Source organism: Lepisosteus platostomus, chromosome 21 (genome assembly GCF_059453375.1).
Source record: "Lepisosteus platostomus isolate fLepPlt1 chromosome 21, fLepPlt1.hap1, whole genome shotgun sequence".
Lineage (NCBI taxonomy): Eukaryota > Metazoa > Chordata > Actinopteri > Semionotiformes > Lepisosteidae > Lepisosteus > Lepisosteus platostomus.
This window is the reverse complement of record NC_142631.1, coordinates 14,491,360-14,511,641: the sequence shown is the minus strand read 5'-3', so window position 1 is coordinate 14,511,641 and position 20,282 is coordinate 14,491,360. Positions and strand designations below refer to the sequence as shown.

Below are 20,282 nucleotides of genomic sequence, written 5' to 3'. Positions count from 1 at the left end.
CAAGACAAGGAGAAGGGAACGCAATAGAGTTTAGAGAGGAATGTATTTGCCATATGTCCATGTGCAGGAGAATTCTTATTTGAGTTGTTCTCTCACAGCAGACAACACAGTACAACATATACTGTAACACCACACAATGTAGACAGTAACTTCAAGTGAAATATTAGTACACTGAGTTTTGTTTTTTTAATATGTAATGGCAGGTCTCGACACCCCTTTGTGAAACCTATGTGGCTGTTTGTCTGTATTTGAGCTCAGAGCCCCTGTATTGTGTGGTTTCAGGTGGCCCAGCAGACCAGGCTGGCCTGCAGCAGTTAGATACAGTCCTACAGCTCAACGGCCAGCCTGTGGAGCAGTGGAAATGTGTGGATCTCGCCCACGCTATCAGGTACAGTGTGTCTCAGAATGGGTTTCCAAGTCAGCTGCTTAGACCTCAAGAATGAATTGGTCTTCCTCAAAACCTTTGGCAAAAGACCTAAATGTTCTCACAAGAATTAACAGTTTAGAATAGCACAGCATTTCAAGAGTTAATTTAGTTAATTTATGGCTCATCTTTTCTAGGATTTTGTCACTTTGTGAGACACAAAAGTGGTTTTAGGGCTCTAAATTCCATTTAATTTTATAACCTGTAATAGAGTACAGAACATTATTAGACAAACCAGTAGGCACTCACGCCTGCTCATCGTTAATTGCGTGTTGTTGTTCTTATATAGAAATGCTTTCCTAATGTAAAGTCTAATGTTGATAACTTTGCTGTTACAATGTGTGATTTTAAGACAAGTCTTAAACAGAAATTTCAGATTGAAATTAATACTAGCCACTTTTGCCCTTTTGCTTCATCTTAGAGGAGTGAGCCCATTGATAAGGCTGTCATTTATACTAAGCACCCATTTAGGAGAAGTACATAAGTTACTGTGATATCCAATCCTTTGACAATTGTAAAAATGTAGTATTGTGTTAAGTTTCTGTCTTTATGTAACCCTGTACTAAGATAAATGTTTCTGTCTGATAAGATATTAGAAAAATGCTCTCACACTCTTTGTTGCGGAAATATAACTCACTGACCTACACCAGTGCTGTTAACCGGAACTGTAGTTTGTCAGACCTAGACTGCAGCATTGTCCATTTTCAGAGGATCTTTGGCACCTAGAGCATCTTTCCTGTCCAGAAACAGAACAGGAAGCTCTATGGATCAGTTTAGATGGATAAACATGTCTGTGTGACAACTTGGTCACACAGACATGCCATACATAAACAAGAGAACCATTGCCAAGTGAGTTATTTATTGCTGACTCACTAATTCAGGCTTTTCTTGATTGAAAGCCAAACTAAATATGCTGTCTGTGAGTTCTGACCAAACGAGACCTTGATATAATGTCCAGTAATGAGCAGATTATGAATACTGTATTAAATTGATGGATTATTGTAAACTCTTTTGAATTATAAACTAAATAAAGTTGTCAAAGTTGTCTTAAACATATTATGTAAGTGGGAAGAGTGACACAGAGGAGGGAGTTTGCCTCCTGTCTTCCAGTGGGAGTGTTTTTAAAGCAAAAAAGGAGGAACTTTTTGATCTTTGTGAAGCTTTCCTTTACTCAGGTTTCCTATCTGTAAATGTGCCTTTAATCTGACATCCAGTCAGCCCATCTGGTAACCACTGAAAATGTTTTTCTCCTTTTCTTGTTCACAGTGTTACTTTTCTCTCAGATACAGTATGTGTAAAGGTTTTCTGTTTCCTGACTGAATCGCATCTCTAGTCGGCCATCGGGCCCAAAAAACAGGCCTTTTGAAATGACAAGAGCAGGCAAGACCCAGTGGATGGAGTTGCGCTTTCTTCTTCTGAGCTATTATGTAGTAACAGTGAGAGCTCTTCCCCAAACCCCCCATTTCCTTTTTCTCCTTTTTTGTGTGCAAATGTTGTTGCAATCCTGCTGGGTTCTGTCACCTCCAGAAACTGCCACAGCGAGATCACCGTGGTGGTGTGGCGGACGGTTCCGGTGATAAAGCCTGGATTTGAAGGCCTGATCCACCGGCCTTCCTACAAGCCCAGCTACAACCCTCCCTCCCCCCCTAGCAAGAAGGAGAAGAGTGCCCCTGGCCCCCCGTTATCCACAGAGCAGAGGTCGGGCCGCCACGTCCTCGTCAATGGATCAGAGAGTGGCGTGACCAGCCACTGGGAGCGATGGGATGAGGGCGAGAAAAAGAGCAAGAACCAGACTCTGAAGGGCACCCGGGTGGCATCCTCCGGGGACAAGAACTACATCATCCTGGCCCCCATCAACCCAGGCAGTCAGGTACCCACTCCTTCTGGCCATCGTGTTCAAATCACTGTTGGGTGGTTCTGTCATTGATACGGGAGCTGAAAACACACCTGTCTTGCAGTATGACATCACAATAGCGAGCAGTGTCATTGACTTCTGACATGCTGTGTGAATAGCCTGATGTAAAATTTGAAAGTATTATGAGTAGGTATTAGATCACAGGGACTGCATTTAAATTATAGCATCTTGTATACATGAGTTTTCAGTGTACCAAGTCAGAACCTTGGCTTAAATCTTGTAATATGTGAATTTTAAACTCATTAGATCCTGTGATGGACTGGTGTCCCATCCAGGATGTATCCCACCTTGCACCCATTGCTTGCTGGGTTAGGCTCCTGCCCTCCCCACAGCCCTGTAATGGACAAGGGGATTTGAAAATGGATGGATGGATGGATGAACCAATAGACTTCCTTGCTATAGAGTAGTTGTGAATGCAGGGAACAGATTGTTTAGGGTAGCATGGGGGCTGGGCCGTCTGTGTAGTATGTTGACACCACTGACTTGGACTTTGCTGGGTTAACCCCTGCCTGTTTAGAGGAGCTTTCCATTATCCAAGATGTTAGGGGAAAAAATGCTTTGATTGTGAGCAACTGAGGAGCGATGGGAATCTCTAGCAAGGCTGTAAGGTGAGGTAGCATACACCAGTCTTAGGGCACGTAGGGACCAGTGAGTACAGTACATCTGCCTACACGCCCTAGCACAGATAAAAGCACCAGTATCCGGGCCAGTCTGTGACCCTGATTAACGCAACATAGTCAAAAAGGGTTGAGTAGCTACCCTTCTTGTTCCGTTCACAACTGATGCAGGTGCATTGATCATTGTCACTGACTTTTCAAAGTCTGTCTTATAAGCCTGAGACACTGTTTTTACTTTCAAACTAAAACGGTCAGATTCTTTTAGGTGACAAATCCATTGGGAACCTGACAGATACCCCCTCTTTTGTTGTCACTGAATTTCCCACTTGTGGCTGTGCTGTTTAAGGACCTGGCAGCTCTGCAGCTCTGGCGAATACCAAGCATATATCAGCCAGGTCACCACAGGGGGGCGCTGTCAAGAGGCTCTGCCAACAAAATAATACAGTGAAGGAGGCTGTCCTCTCCTCTTCTAGTGTCTTTATTGTGTTAGAAGTGCAGTCAATGTCCCTTTCAATACCCTACATCCCCGTGGAAAGTCGTTTTTTAGTCATTTGTTTTCAGAAACCACACAATTAAGCCTACTGTACAGGATGAATGTCACCACTACCTGTGTTGTAATGGATTTCCTAAATATTTTTCTTTCCTTTCTAATGATTTCCACTAACTGCAAATTGAATGTTGTCAGCATTCTACCTATCACAAGTTTTAAACATAAATTTAACAATTCGATGGCATATAAAAAGAATGATAGAAGGATGTTGCAAAAACTGAATTCGATATAATGTGCTAAATTGAACAATGCTGGCCGAGGCACGGTATTTATTGTGAGGTGTAGAATTACCATGCAAGACACCTAAAAATCAAACCTGCTCTAAACAAAAGGTGAATGAGTGCTAAATTGTTATAGTGTCAGTTTGAAATAGTGTTATAATGCTGACAGATTGTAAATACTAATAATAGATATTGACCATAGGACCGACAATTGCAGTACATATTGTGTTCATGTTTCTAAAAAAGTTACATACTGTAGGATCTATTGCATAATAGGGAATTCTAAATATTATAAATGAATGGTAATAAAATGTGTTGGTGCACAGAAATTAGATCCACACAGTGCACAATAATGACTTTTTTCAGTGTGTGAATAGAAAGGAACACTGTTCATATTGAAAGCTATTTTTTAAACATTCAGGCTTTGATAATGTATCAACACAAACCATTCTTCATTTAGTATATACAGGGTTTAAAGCAAGGCACTCCATCAGAGGGTGTGCACACTGAAATACTGCGTAAAATGCACCTGAAGTGGACTTCACAGCCCAGGCAGTGTTTTACTCTTGCATATAAATTTCAGAGTAGAATTACTATAACATTTCATTTTTCCTCCACAAAGATTTTAGTTTTGATTGTTAATTTTATTATTTCTCATGCAGCAGAGCAACAGAAAATCACGCTGATCAAACATGGAAAACATAGTAGAGTAGTATGTGTGCTACACAGAAACAGCTCACGGATGTAAAAGGAAGGAAAGAAACAATCACCCAGTTATTTGCTGAACAGTACATAGATCTTTGTTTTTTGCCCATTCTTCCAATTTTCAAAATGCAGAAGAGTGTGCATTGCACCCTGGAAATGGGATTTTCTGAAAGGCCAGGTGAACTGGAGATTGCTGTCGGCTGCGGTCTGTGCAGTGTGGCGGATCGTTATTTTCAGCTCTGTGGTTTGCCCCTGGTATCTCTGACAATCTTGCAGCACGTTGAGGCCCCCTGCTGAGGGCCTGCCGCTGTTTCCCTTGCAGACAAAACAGGCTCGCTGCTGCTTTTGTGTGTTGGCAGACCCTCCCTCCCACCTCTATCTCTGCCCTTCTCTTTCTCCAAACAAACACATACTGTAGGTATACCTGTACATGCAGGAAAGTAAACGCCATTGAGCAGTCATTTCAGTCTTGAGAGGGGGGAAAAAAAACAAATGTCTTTAAAAAGCAAAAGAGTGAAGTAACCACTGTTTTGAAAACTATATGTGTGCGCCCATGTATATAGTACTTAATCACAGAATGGATTAAGAAGATAGGATATAACTTGTCTCCTTGCTGTCTGTAACACGTCATCACACACCTGAAGAAGGCTCCACAGCTGAAACGTTGTGTGTCTTTGCTTTTCTTTTCAGCATGGAATAAACCTTTACCTGTTCCTTTGCAGCCTGTGCATGCTGACGCAGCTCCCTACTTGAAAGTCTGTAACATCTCCCTGTTCGTTTACAGATACTGCGGCCTGTTTACCAGGACAACCGTGGTACCCTTGGTGAGCCTCTTTTGAATCTGTGCTGTGATGTCAAATTTTTAATGCCAGTATATGACAAAACACAATATTACGATTAAAATTGCAGGAATCCATGATTTTGTGGATCTCAAACACCACAATCAGCTTGAACAGGACACAAAAGCATGAGCTTTTAATATATTTGTAGTCCCAACAATGCTTTCAGTAGCATCTGTGCTCAAGCATTCCAACAGTTTTTGATAAAACTGCGAGCTGGGGAAGGTGATTGGTGTCTATTCTGTGCTCCTTTAGGATAATCATCTTCTGCCAGCTACTGATAGCATTTTCATTTTACTGGGGTCTCCTGAGATTTTGGCCTGCATTATAATATTGCATTTGCATTTCAGTTTCTCCAAAGCATGCTATAAATTCTTATTGAATTCTTCTTATCAAGACATGTTTGAATGTTTCTACTCAGATGTGATCTCCACCCAAAACAAAAGTACAAAAGGAATTTGGGCTATGATAAACAATAAAACGTAATGAAAATGTTTATTTTATATTTAAGGGAATAAAGCATTATATCCATTTAATCTACTCAATACCATTTGTTGATTTGTATTTATAGATAACTTATGTTGATAATTTTGATAATGCTTTCACATACAGTAACTATAGCAGGATCATATTAAAATGATTTATTTTATTCAACTTGTGTTATCTGTGAGCTGTTGATTGCGATAAGTTTAAGATAGTGGAGTGGGTCATCATTATAGTACAGAAAAAACTATGCATACAGGTATCTACTGTAGATTGGTGTCTTGTGAAAGAAAATGAAGGTATTCCAAATATCTGCCCCTAGTGGAAGAGATTAATTCAGACAACATATTAACCTATTCGCCTTCAAAATAAAAAAAAAAAAACTCAAGTCAAAATCAAGTCACAGTCTTCTTGCAGGTGGGCCTCAGTACCAGTCTGGCTTTAGGGGTCCTTAAGTTAAAACATGGGGGTATTACTACTGGAAGGGAGATAGATGAGGGGGTTGGGGTAGAGTAAGTGGAAATGTTATTTCCTTTTACCTTAAAGTTGACAAATCAATTAAATTATTAATATAATACAGATCAGCTGCCAGGAAAATGAAGTAAAACTGGCATACAGTTGAAGTAATACATTATCCAGAATCAGCCTTTAGAAATTGATTTTGTTCTGACGTATTCGCATTTGCCAAGCCAGAATTTTAAGCTTTCCATTCTTAGTGATGTATCTCATTTAAAAAAGCTGCCAGATCTGAAGAATTTTCCTTCAGTGCTATAAGGAGTGTAATTTCAAACACAACTGTAGGTGGTACTGTGAGTCTTGTGTGAGGGCTGTTCTCAATGCAGTATCATATTTACATTAAAGCTGATCCACCCTTAAGGCTGACATTCTTTCAGGGATGAATACTGATACTGACTGTGCTTTTTGAATCTTAAGAACATGATGTTCTAAAGCATATGTTTAATATTGATATATACATTCGTTTTGAAGGCCTGGACAAGTACGTGCAAAAACAAAAACGTTGTCTTTAAATACTGTAGTCACAAGAAATGTAATTGTATATTTTAGCAGAAATTAAAAAATAAAATTAAAGTTAAATTGAAATAAAAAAAGGAAATTAAATAAAAATTGAGAACTCTCTCAGGGCATCTTCAGAAAGTTATTAAATACAAACAGAGGGGAAAATTGTAATATACAGTATCATTGAAAGTTTTGAGGAGAGCACTGCTTAATCACAATAGACTTACTTTTAAAAAGCAGCATTTGATTAAAGCAAAGTATGCCCTGAATTTGGAGTTTTAAATCATGATTTCCCAGACAATTCCCAGGTGAAAACGGTTTTAATTGCTCTGAGGCTTGCAGTCTGTGTGACGTTGGCTATTTAATCATGGGGATGTGCTGGTTTTGGTTTTGACAGGAAGAGTGTACAGAAGCCGTCCGCCTTCAATATTGCAAAGAAGGTCCACTTTTCTGGGGTCGAATACCTCTGCGCCCAAAGTGCCACCCCATGCCAGCTATCAGCAGGACTGCAACTATGCCAACTATCAGAACTGCACCATCGTGAGGTCCCACCTTCCTCATGGCAACTATGGAACGTATGTCAAACTGGCACCGAAAATACTCATCTTCCCCATCTTTGTACAGGTACAGTACGACCTTTTCCCCTTCCCTTTTCCCCTTCTGCAAGGGATTAAAGATTGCACCTTCGGGTTGTTTAAAGAATTCCAAGATGTCCTATCTCCCTTAGCTCCTGGGCGTTTTGGACCGCTCCTGGGCTTGCGCTTGCGCCTGGGTCTGAACTTAATCAAAAGTGAAAGCGTAAAATAAAAAAAGAACCCGCCGTCAACTTTTGAATTTGAAGTGTCTTTTAACATTATGGCGACCTAGGTCTAGAAAAACAGACCCGGTGTGTTTTGACTCGGTTAGGCAGTGACCCGGTTAGGCAGTTTTTTCCTTATTTAATTCACTATAATGCGACATTATAAATTTTGAGTGGTTAGGGTTTTATCAAAAATATTACCATTTAGCAAAAACATTTCTGTGACCCAAAATCAGCACACGAGCATACGGTAGGCATACTTGACACTGTAGAGGTAAGTACTGTGAGTAGTTTGTTTTAGTCAAATCTAGCTTTATAAGTAAATTGTGGGGAAACCCTGTCTGACACATGGTTATGCAGCCTCTAGTTTAGGTTGGTACAGTATGGAGTTAAAAAGAATAACTGGAGTATCTAATATCACCCAGTTAGGAATTGCCACACAGGAGCACTGCACAGAATTTCCCTTTATCTCAGCCACTCTGTGAGCAGGAAGTATTTTTAGAAACATTGGACCTAACCGTGACTCTGAGTATCTATACACACACTGAGACAATGAAGTGTCCATGCCTCATCAAGGTCAGTGATTCAGGGAGCAGGTTAAAGATCGGAGATCCTTGTAAGATGACTCTGACTTAGAGGATGATGAGATCAACTAGTCTAAAAATCGAGTAAGAGGAGTTTCTAACGGCCCAACCAGTAATGGTACTTACCCAGAGTGAAGAGTATGGTCTACACATTGCCCGTTGAAGAATTGCCATGTCATGCCCTGGGAGTTTTAATGACTACAGAGAGTCAAGACCTCGGTTTTATGTCTCATCCGAAGGACGGCGCCTTTTTACAGTATAGTGTCCCAGTTACTATACTGGGGCATTAGGACCCACACAGACCGCAGGGTGGGCGCCCCCTAACACTCCACTAACACCTCTTCCAGAAGGGACCTTAGTTTTTCCCAGGAGGTCCCTCATCCAGGTACTGACCAGGCTCATACCTGCCTAGCTTCGGTGGGGTGACAGCTGTGAGTTGCAGGGTGACATGCTGCTGCTAAAAGTGCTATAATCCCTCCACCTGACACAGCTGTTCCCTTCCCCCCTCATCCAGAGAGAGCAATCTACTCTTTTCCAGGTGACAAGCATGACCTCATATCCTTAACAAATGTTATTGATATTGGTAAATGTTATTGAAACTACTACTAAGTTTAAAAGGAAATGAGTATTTTCAGAATAAAGCAATATTCGTGGGCTTATCCTTTCATTTGCATCGCAGACTGTTTTTGCATTCTAAAGCAATGCTTTTAAAACAGTTCTAAGACTTTATGTGCATTAAGACGCATTCAAACAAACCCTGAGAACAACGCACAGCTATTTCAAGTTTCTTGACAGTTTTGCTACACTTCTTCTTTTTGAATTTTTTTCTTAACAGCCGCCCACACGGGGCTGAGGACACTGATCCTGTATACTTTTCACTCTCGCAAGTGGTCGTACATCCTGTTGATTTGCAGAAAATCTCACCCCACTTTTAAAATAAAAGAAAAAAGAGAGAGAGCTGTTACTTGTACCCAGTAGCTAAAGTCCAGAGGAGGAAGTGGCTTGTGCTATAGCTATTCTGTTTATAGACACCTTTAGATGTAGCTGATAGTGGTACTTAGTGAGTCTATTGTCTTCATAGGTGCACGAGTTTGCATTGGTTATATCGTTAGCAAAACTTTAGTTTTATTCTGTTTCCAAAAAAGCTCTGCATTGCGTACGTTCTCCCAAGCGACAATGTCATTGGTATGTACAAATTCTAATGAACAAAAATTCAAACATTCAAAGGCAAAATGAATTTAATTCATTCTTTCCTTTAATTGTCTTGCAGCCTTTGGATCTTTGCAGCCCAGCGAGGTCTCTCATGATGTCGGAAGAGATGATTTTGCATGAGAGCAAGCATTTGTCTATCAAGGTAGGAGCTGAATTTTAAGGAGTGATCTTTGGCCAAAAAGTCCATCGCGATTTTGCAGGAAATCAGTGAAGCATTTTATCAGATCTTATTTGATGCTAACTGTATTTCCATCTTGAATTTTAAGGCCACCCATAACTGGTGGATCCTTCTAGACAGTGTGTCCAGTGCTCTATCTGCAAACACGCTGCATGAAAAAGACCCAATATTGATCATTAGTCTACGACATTTGATTTGATTGAATACCTCTTTTACAAAGTAACGCACAAAGAGGAAGAAATAAAAAATGATTAATTCTTTCACATACTGAAAATGACCACAGTGTCATTTGAGTTATAGACTGTAGCATTCACCACACTTGCGAAACATTTGCTCACTCACTGAGAACTGCTTTTGCTTTTGTATTGAGATGGATTAAACCCTCTCCGGAGTGGAGACAGCTAGATGTTTTTACAAAGGAACTGTTTTTAATAGAAAAACAAGGACTTGGAGGTTTTTATCCACTGAAGCCATGGAGCAGAGTGTCACTATCAGTCCAGCACAAAAGAGCTCAAGGCAATATCAATATGTGCTGTACATAATAATGTTTTATGTCAATGTGTCTTAATTTCCCATTAGTGCGAAATAGTTTAAATAGTGCTGTAACCTTAAGTATAAAGAACTTTTGTGAGCATTGGGTCATGCGTAATACAGTAAGTGCAGGTTGACTTACAGAAAGTGGGAAAAAAGATTTTTTGTGGTCCTTTCATCACTCAACATGCTACAAGATTTTCCACTCCTGTTTTCAGTCCTGCAGTATTGGAAGAATTCAAGATTTAATATATTACATATTACAATTCTAATTTAAAATAAAAGGGACTATAAGGCAAGAAAAAAAAAGTTTAATCAAAGGAACATATGCAGCATCTGTAAGTTCAGCCTTGACCACCCCACTCAGCCCTCATGAACTGTCTTTTCTGCGAGCTCAGCAGGGGGAAATAAAAATCACAGAATTAAAAGTTACAGAATAAAGTTACATAATAATAGTACAATAAAAAAAACTGAATTAGAAAAACTCGATATAAATAGAACTGCTACATATGCTGGGTGTATGCAATACATTATGTCCAAATAGTGCGATATGCAGTGTGCCACATACAGTGGAAAACTGTACGTCCATGTAACCTGGCCATTTAACAAAGACCATTAGGGTGGTTGCTGAAGGTGACTGCAGCTTGGCTGTTTAGCAGTCTTATTCCTGGAGGTAGAAGCTGTCCCGTAATCTGTTGGTCTTTGACTGCTTCGATACCGGTTACCGGACGGTAGGAGAGAAAACAGTTTATGACTGGGATGACTGGGGTCCTTGAGAACAGAGTGTTGGAGAACTATGCTTTATTCATTTGGTTCTTACAAGCTCATACGTGACTGTGTAAGTGTTAATAGCAGGGAAACCCAAAAAACAAGTTTCTGGGTGAGAGAGTCAGTAATGAGTGTTGAGGTACTTGTGTGAACTACAGGCTTGTTTGTTCAGCGGTGTTTTGAGAAACGGTGAGGTCTCTGGGCTACAGGGCAATTGAGCTACCTGCCATTGTGATAATATTGTATAAAGGAAGCATGTGCAGAGGAGAGAAAGATAGAGCCCTGCCTGTTTTTGAGCACAGGGATTGCAGCTGGGACTTGGGCAGTTTCCTGACAGTCGGCTGTGAGCAGTTACTTACCCACTTAATAAAACACAATAGAAAAAAAAAGACCAGCATGTGTTCGGACTCCGATAAGAGTTTGGTGCAAAACTTTTCAATAACATGCTCTGCAATCATTTGTACCTTATTTCTTTTACTACTTTTTAAAGTAGTAGTTACAAAGTGCTCTATCAAGGTGATTCTTTTCTGATGCTTTTTAAAAACTCTCATTTTATTACCTTTAACAAGTGCATTAAAAATAAGTTTATGTGTACTATAAAGTGTTTGCTTTTCGTCAGACGTTCTAAAATGAAAATATTCCACATTACAAGGGCAAAATAATAATGTGTGTAACCAAGAAAGTACTTACATACAGTATATTACTTTACCTAAATATTTGATACTTAGAATCACAGCTTTTGTATGCACAAAATATAATTCGGGATGTGCCAAAGAGAGAGATGTGTAGGTGAAGTACCCATTGCTAAAAGTGGCATAAAACAGCAATAATTACTGCAGCCTAAAGAAATTTATACAAATTGGCAATGAGAAAAACTGTTTGTAGCTTTTCATTTCTCCTTTCAAAAGAAAGATTATGCATAATGAACTAAATATGCTGAATGTTCTGTTTGCAACTTCTTTGAAAACTAACTTGCAGAACGTCAGATAAGGTTTTGCAAACTAGCTGTGTTGCAACAAAAAAGAACTAAAACTATTACCGTAATTATATGCGTTTTCAAAGGGTAAGAATATTGATCGCTTTGTTTGCTGGTGAATAACTAAAATAATTCAAAATGTATTAAAGTCTGTTAGATGTTTAGCAACAGGTTGAGACATTATAGGTTATTGATAGAAGCAGTACCATCTATGCTTTAGATTTCAAATAAGTTTACATAGACAAGATAAACCAATATATATTTTAGGTGTCAGTTGTTATCAAAAATAGTATACTAGTGCATTTACTTAAACCTTAAAAAGAGACATCGGTAAAGAGAGCATTAGTAAACTCGGTCTGTACAGGCCCTTATTTAGGCCATACAGTAGATGGATCTCTATATCCCAGACATTACCTGTTATGATTGGTCAAATACTGTGTTGGTGTTGAAATAGGTTGAGTTGGTCAGGGAGTTGTTGCCTTTCTGGATAACAGCCCTGTCCCAGCTTTCAGTGCTGTCAGTGGGAGCTGTATCATTCCTCTTGCTAATGCTAAATCTGCTGGAAAGTCCTGTGGAGCCTGGAGACAGGCAAACAGCTCTGGCAAGTGGTATGGTATGGAAGGAAGGGTGCAACCCCTCCTCTATGCTCTCATGCATGTCACAACTACCAATTCCTAAGTGGGGAAATAGGGGATTAATAATCGGGGAATAATTGGGGATTATTGGGGAAATAATTGGGGATTCCTATTTAAAAAAAGTAATTCCACACCCCATGTCAGCAAACACAGAAAAGACACAAGTGCAGCAGTGTCTGTATCCATAGCGTAGCGATCTGTGTTAAGTATAGTCCACAAATACTTTTGTGGTATGATGAATCTGCTACTTAAAAATATATACAGTAACTGTGTCTACTCTGTAGATACTGTAGTACAAAGGATTTGGAAAGTCAGATCATTTCAAACAAGATAGATACACTGTGTTTATGGGAAGTTTAATATCAACACACACAGGATTATATTTAGAAACTGTGTATTTGTCACCACCATCACCGTAGTATTGCTCTATTGTTGAGGCTTCCTTTGCAACTTCTGATACATACTGTAGGTGCAGAGATGTGGTGAGGCTGCACTCTTGATGATCTTCATCTGCACTTGCACAGGAGTGTTTGTGCAGTCCCCTTGCCATTTGATGATCAGACCTCCACAAACCTTATTTACAAGCTCCTTTGGTGTTACAGTTGACCTGTGCAACCATTTGAGCAATAGAAGCCTATTTAAGTTCCTGTTTTCTGTTTTAATTAATCCTCTCAGAGAAGCTGTGACTACAAATTGATGGTGTGTTGTTTCATATCCCTGGGTCTGCCTTGATGTGTGTCTCTTTGTTTATGAAATACAGATCAGCATGTAGTAGTTGGCCTTTTCTGAAAATAGATCTTCCTCCAGAGGGGAGAACTGTGACACTGTAATAATTTCTGACTATGTGGAATTTATAAAGCATATTTCTAAATATCATTAGCAAACATATCTAAAGAATTAGTGATTTAATGATTACCTAAAGAATATATTTCACTACTCTCAGTTTTACCTTCTTTTCCCTTTTGTAGGAAACCAAGTACAGAAAGGTCTGAATGCGAACTAGCAGAGACAGTCCCCCATGAATGTTTTGATTCACTGATCTAGACAGACTGCTGCAATTCGGCTGCTCAAAATGTAGTTTTCAGTACAGCCGAGTTAAAAATGATGATTTTGGATTTTTACTGAAGTGATGTGGGATGCATTAAGAAATAGGAAAAACTGAAAGTTAATTTTTTTGTGATTATGTAGTCATTAATATGCCCCCCAAACACACAGAACAGCAGGAACTTTACTATTTTCATTGCTTAAACTTTCTAATTATTAATTGAGCAGTACACAGACCTACAGTACGAACACCATGCATTTGTTTGTGTCTGTATGTCTTCCAAAACACTTGTAACCTTTCATCCCTGAAGAGTATCTCAACACAGTTCAGGAATTTAATACTCTTTTTTGCATTTTATTACATATCCATGCCTTCTGAATAGTGTACTGTATGGGCATTGTGGAGGTTGGATTTTCACTGAAATTGGCTTCAGCTATTGTTCTTGTCAACCTCCCAGAACTAACAGAGTGAAATCTCATCCTTCTTGTCATTCAAAAAGCAATTCAGAGCTGCCTGGATTTTTAATAAGTGTTTGGCGTCATTTATATGACAAATTGTCTGGAAACGCAGATGGTATGTTTTCTTCTACATCCTGAAATGGTGCCGTTAATAAATAATAACATGGACCTTTTATTTTGGTTAATATTAATCCCAACCAAAATAAATTCAGTACAATCAGAGATTCTTTTGACAGTGTTTAACAACTATCTTGATGCATTCATTGCAAATGTCAATTAATGAATGTTAAAGCCTTGTTCTTTAGTTTGTTGTGGATAAAGTTAAGCAGCTGTCTGCTCAGAATTTGCTTCTCATATCTCCCCGTTGTCTCTTGTAGACTTAGTCTTCTTTTTATAATTAATAGTAAAGCACTGTGTCAGTATTCTGAGAATTGCTTAATTCACAAGGGACGCACGCTCTGGTATCCTGAATTCTGCCGGTTAAGCGGTTATGTAATACAGACTTCACGGCAGAGCACTGTCGTTTCTGCATTGTTGAATGGTCTGGTGACACAGAGGTGATCGTAAATACAGCTACATGAATCCTGAAACCCAGGAAGGAAGCATGTGGGGAGCTACTGTACCCTGCCCAGCTTTTGAAAACTCACACGCCACATTTCCTCTCCAAAAGGTCTTAAAGATTCTATGGGTGATGCAGGTAGAATACTTTATGCAATCCTACTAATGTTCTCGCATTATTCACTTTGTAGTGTTAGCATGCAGTCCAGCTTTATGTTTTTTTAAATCATGGTTTTAACTTTTATAATTCTGCCCACGAAAAACACACACTCCTGCAAAGGTTCAACCAAGCAGAAAGAAGGCATGCAAATTTGAATCTGTCTGGCCTGATGCTTTAAAATGTTGAACATCTTTGCCTTTTTAAACTTCGTCTTTTTAAGTTGTAATGTTGATTACGAAAAAGCTTTCCAACATTGAAAAATGTTTCTGTTTTTTTCAAACCTTTCTTGAGTGCAGTCGACGTACTCTATGAAGTATATAAAGATATGTGTTTCCAAAGAAGGAGTTGCTCAAAATGCCTTTGATTTTTTGAAATTCTTAAAAATGTCTGTATATACTGTAAATCAACAATAGCAGGGTTCTTTTGCACAGTCTAGTCACATAATCAATCCAGGCTTGAACATCCAGTAACACTTCACAAATCACATAACTTATTCTCCAAAAAAGTGCACAAAATAACCGTATTTACTTAATGTCCCCTGCCTTGCTCGGATACGTTTGTTTTACTTTTTCATATTTTGGAGTTCAAATTTTATGGTATTTTTCAAATATGCAACCTCTGTGCGAACTGGGAGCAGTAAGCTGGGGTTTATGATATCATTGCTTTGTCATTGCCAATGCTCAGTGATCACTGCCCCGTGTGAGTCTCTGCCTCTGTGAAACCTCATTAGTGCTTCACTCTGAGAAGGGCTTCTTGTCTTTAAGTGATGTCTGGTACTCTTTTCCCGTAGGTGACTGTCTTTATCTACACGGATCTGATGCTGCTGACGAGAGAAGACGAGCCGGGACGATGCAACGTTCTCCAGAACCCTCTTTTCCTTCATCACCTCCGCTTGCAGGAAGGTGAGTGAGACCATTCCGGCTCAAGCAAGTTACTTTCATATAAAATACTTGAGAGTGTTTTCTGATCTGTACAGATCTCTGTTCTGTCAGAAGCCAGCATGGTTTTTGCTGTTCATGGTTGAATTACAACCCGTCTTGGTGTTCTTCGCTTTCATTGCTAACAAATAAGTGACACGTGCATCTATATCTCTCTCAGGAAAACCACCTCTGGCCTTAAAGACTGCAGCATTGATGTGGTGTGATCGAGGCTTATTTCAGACATTTCAGTTACACACCCAGCTCATGATCTAATTCATTTCCTGCTATGCTTTGATAAACATCTGGCAGAGCTTCTGTTTGCTAGTGCATGTCTTTTCAATCCCAGATCGATCAAAGAGTCTGTGTTGATTACGAGTATAATTAATTGTATTTACGTAGGCCTGTTTATCCTAAAGGATCTCAGAGTACTTTAAATATAGAAAGGGATTCTTTATCTTTATTAGCCACTGAAGTGCAGCAATCCCAGCAGACGGGAGATCAGACGGCAGCTGTTGAGAAATTGCTTCGCTATCTGAATTAAAGGGAACTTCAGGGAGGCCAGATTATGCATTCAGCCACATTCAATGGATGTCTTCTACTGCACAGTGTCCCCTGTTCAGGGTATTCAGACATTGCTTTGAAAATGGTGGTCTAGGGGAAGGAGTACAGGTACAGCTTCCTGACTCATAGGATTGTTGTGTGATTCCGTATGTTTCACAGCGATTCTACTGTGTTTCTGTCAAGACATATAATGCCAATGAATTGAATCGAACGGAAATTGGCTCAGATTTCCAGGGAACTAAATTTCAGGTTTCTCCCATCGGTCAAAGCTAATGTCCCTAAGAAAAGAGATCTTAAGGTTGTTTTGTTTTTTTTGCCATAGCACTCTCTAAGGATCTCCTCAGCCATTATTGTCAATGACACAAGTCAAAATCAACTTCCTTGGTGCCTAGATTTTGAGTTGGCATATGTTAGTGTGCAGTGAATTGATGACAGCAGGATGATACAATTCTACTGATTTCTTTAATATTGTAACAGATATGGGCGACATTACAGGTTGTGCGAGCCGGCTTACCAGCGCGTTGACGTCACCGCCCTTCCCTGTGAATAGCAGAGACCGCAGCTGTCAGGCTGATGGGAGATCTCCCTTCAGCTCAGCTGGCTGGTTCCCTGTTGAGTGACGCCGGAGGCCCAGGTTTGAGCCCCCAGCGGTGGGGGGCCGATCTGAGGCGGCAGCGGCGAGGGCGCATACCCACGTGAACCCAGGAGCGCTACAGTATGGTTTACTTTCTGTAGTTGAATATTGATCTCTAAAAACCAAGCGCGATTTCTGAATCTTGTGGACGTTAAACAAATGTGGTTGCTTCATTCTGATCAAGAAAGTCATTTGCATACTCTATCTTCATCATTCTCAGTATCGAGGGGAAGGATTATGAGCTGGCATCATGACATTAAACATTCTTGACTGCTGGAACTCCAGTGTAGTTTGGCATCTGCTTTTTATGTGTTGGTGTAATTTTGTGTCTAACAGGACTGGAACCAAGTGTTTTAGATTAGATTTTCTAATGATTTGAATCATTGAATCACTTGATTTATATATTCAGATTTCATCCAGCATTGGTATTTTGCTTCTATTTTTATTTTGATTCTGCTGTAATTACAAAATGATCCCTCATCTCATAATCAGCTAGAGTAATACTGGAAAGCAGTGTTTTTGTTTCTGCACTGTAGTTATTTGCATTATATCTTTATGCCTGACTGCATCTTATCTCTGCTCTGCTTTGGAATATGTAGACTTAATTGCGAAATTATACCAAGTGTCTTACACAGTCTGAGATAGCTGTCACCGTCATATTTCAGTATTGAGTTTACAGGAACGTTAGACGTTATTAAAGAGCAACCAAACCCTTTTTCAGCAGGGCTCTCACATATGAAAATAGAAAACCTACAGTATAAACTGATTAAACCTGCAAGCATCACCATGTTGGACAACTTAATTGAGTCTTCTGAATTTAATAAAATAGTAAGGGTTGTTTTATTTAAACATGTCTATCTCATTTCTTGTAGATAGAAAATGGAAAATCATCCTTAGGGTTATCTTTTCTACAGCTCCTCCTCCAATTCATCTTGTGATATATGCCACATGCCAGTTCAAAAGGGAAAATCTTAAGAGATTTAGTTGAATTTTATACCCAAGAATATGAAATTGAAGATGCATTACAAGTATGGAAAACCTGTGTGAGACATGGTGATGTTAATAAAAGATCTTGTTAGCTTTCATCCAAAACCCAGAGACTGATGTAAAAACAGTATGGTAACTGTTTTAAAACAGGGGTTTTAAAGCTGTTACCTGGGGACCCATGTCAAGAGGGCTCATTGAAAACAAAGACAAACGTTTCACCACAAGTCTCGTTTTGTCTAAATCTACTCTCTCACACAGTTACTCTACTCCATCAACAGGGAATCTGTTGACCTAAAATTCAGCTTGCGATATTTTGTAATTTTTTGTCACCTCATTTCCAAGGTTTTTCCAAAGACTTATTGCTATTCTTTAATTGTGCGGTATGATTTTGTCACCCTTTTTATGGATGAGTACTACTTTAGCAAGTTTGCCATCAGAACATTGCCTTTGTTTTGAGTGACTGATGGAAGTATTTGGTTAACGGTTTATGAATCACATCTCATTTCCTTTAGTGTTAATGGTAGAATAGCATCGTCTCCTGGAGATTAGATTTAACTTAAGTGCTTCTAGTACCCTTAACATTTCTGCCTTTTTATGCTAATGCTACTTAATATAAACTGTCCTTGTTCAACCTGAAGCATGTTGTTAACTTGCGGTGCAGTGGCTCTGTAGCTAAGGTTCTGCGTCTGTGGCTGGAAGGTTGCTGGTTCGTATCCCGTGGCCGGCAAAGGAATCCTACTCTGTTGGGCCTCTGAGCAAGGCCCTTAACCCCAACTGCTCCAGGGGCGCTGTATAAATGGCTGACCCTGCACTCTGCACTCTGACCCCAATTTCTTCCATGATAGACACCTGAGTATTTACAGTATTAGCCATTTCCCATTTTATTGCCTAAAACTTCCATTTTATTATTGATACTCTTATCATTTGTTATTCTTTTGCTTCAGCACAATGAAAAAAACCTTTTCTGTTTGAACATTATGGATAATTCATTCTGATTTTAACTACCTAACAATTTTCATTTTACATCAGCCAGTTCGTGATGCAATGCCTAGCTTAGCAATCCAATTCTGTCAAATAAGAATTTCTTTTACACTTAATAACATGCTACAGTGAACTTGGAGAGGAGACTTCAGTTTATTTTATATGCAAATACTTAAACCTGTTCCTGAAACACTTGGAATATCAGCCAAGGGATTGAGCAATGAACTGGCACTTAAAATGAAGAAACAACTTTCGTAATTGAATGATCAGCATCTTTTTTCGAAATACAATTCACCTGGCAGGTAGAGAGGAATTCTTCATGTCAAATTCTGACAAATTTCACTTTCTGTTAGTGCTAATAAAGCAAACTTTTTAAAAATATATTTATCTTGAACAAAAAATAGGAAGAACCTGACAGTGTATTCACTTGATATCAATGCAGCATCCTAGTTCACTGAGAGTCACTCACACAAAATTTATTTGAGTTTTCTTTAGATTCTTGATGACTTGATTGGAGTTTAAATTTTAGTGATTTAAATAACTTAGTCCCATCCATTCATGTTTATTGCTTTATCCGGTTTAGACTTGTAAATTTCTTCCAAAATAATAACGTGTACTTTTAACTGTTTTAGCAGGAGTAAATGAGTACTTGTTTTTACTTACTTCTGTACTTTTGTTTAAATTAAGTTTACATTTCTCAAACTAAAATAAAGAGGTAGGGTTAGCTCCTTTTCTGCTATGTTTACACAGTGATGTGAGCATAAGGAATTGAATCATATCTTTTCAACTTAGGTGTAGTATGTAAAAAAGCAGGTGCAAGTGCATTATCATGAACTATGAAAAGGTCAGCCCTGTGCTTTGTGCTTGTTTTTTTCAAGGAAATCACTCTGAAATTCCTGTTCAAAAGTGCTGTAATGTAGATGTGAAGACCTCAAGTTGAGGAAGTAAAAAAAAACACAATCTATTTTTATAAGCCCCAAATCGATATGGTTACATGAGTGCAGAGAGCTTGCAATTCATTAAAGGTAGCTGTCTTGGTATAAATTGACCAGCCCTTTGCAATCCATCAGTGTCACAGTTATCAGACATGACAGGCTTGCTGCTGAAATCAATGAGGTATGCATCGGATTCAAAGCAGGTTTATAAATATGTTAGCCAGAACGAATGATCGGAGATATTGGATGTGAAGTTCAGCGACGGAGTCGAGTTTGTTTTTTGCTTTGTAAAGGACGACATGGAGATTCGAAGCTCTGAATCGCTGGTGTATTTGTGAAAGCAGAGTTTCCTGTTTAGTGAAAATAACCAGCCTCTTTCAGAATGTTCATCGGGGGGTGAGGGAGATGGCGATCGCAGCTCCACTCTGAGCCTGTGGTTTGCAGTGTCTGTTTGAGCAATATCTGCAGCTCATATGCCAGATTCTGAGCCATGCAGCACAAATAATGGGTCTCTTTCAGGCCTCAAGCTAAACAAGGTTTAGCCGAATAATGGATAGTGGGAGTGAGTGAACCTGGCACAAGAGAGCTC

At 39.2% G+C, this 20,282-nt stretch overlaps 1 protein-coding gene across 4 annotated transcripts in view; it reads left to right on the top strand.

Moving 5' to 3' along the window:
• Positions 1–20,282, top strand: part of rgs3a (regulator of G protein signaling 3a) — a 220,316-nt gene that overhangs the window by 64,350 nt on the left and 135,684 nt on the right. For all 4 annotated transcript variants that reach the window (XM_088614600.1, XM_088614599.1, XM_088614602.1 and 1 more), the window contains 6 exons: positions 283–388; positions 1,952–2,294; positions 5,217–5,256; positions 7,169–7,395; positions 9,425–9,508; positions 15,466–15,577. In XM_088614600.1, the coding sequence (XP_088470726.1) occupies positions 283–388; positions 1,952–2,294; positions 5,217–5,256; positions 7,169–7,395; positions 9,425–9,508; positions 15,466–15,577 (912 nt within the window). The remainder of the gene's footprint in view (positions 1–282; positions 389–1,951; positions 2,295–5,216; positions 5,257–7,168; positions 7,396–9,424; positions 9,509–15,465; positions 15,578–20,282) is intronic.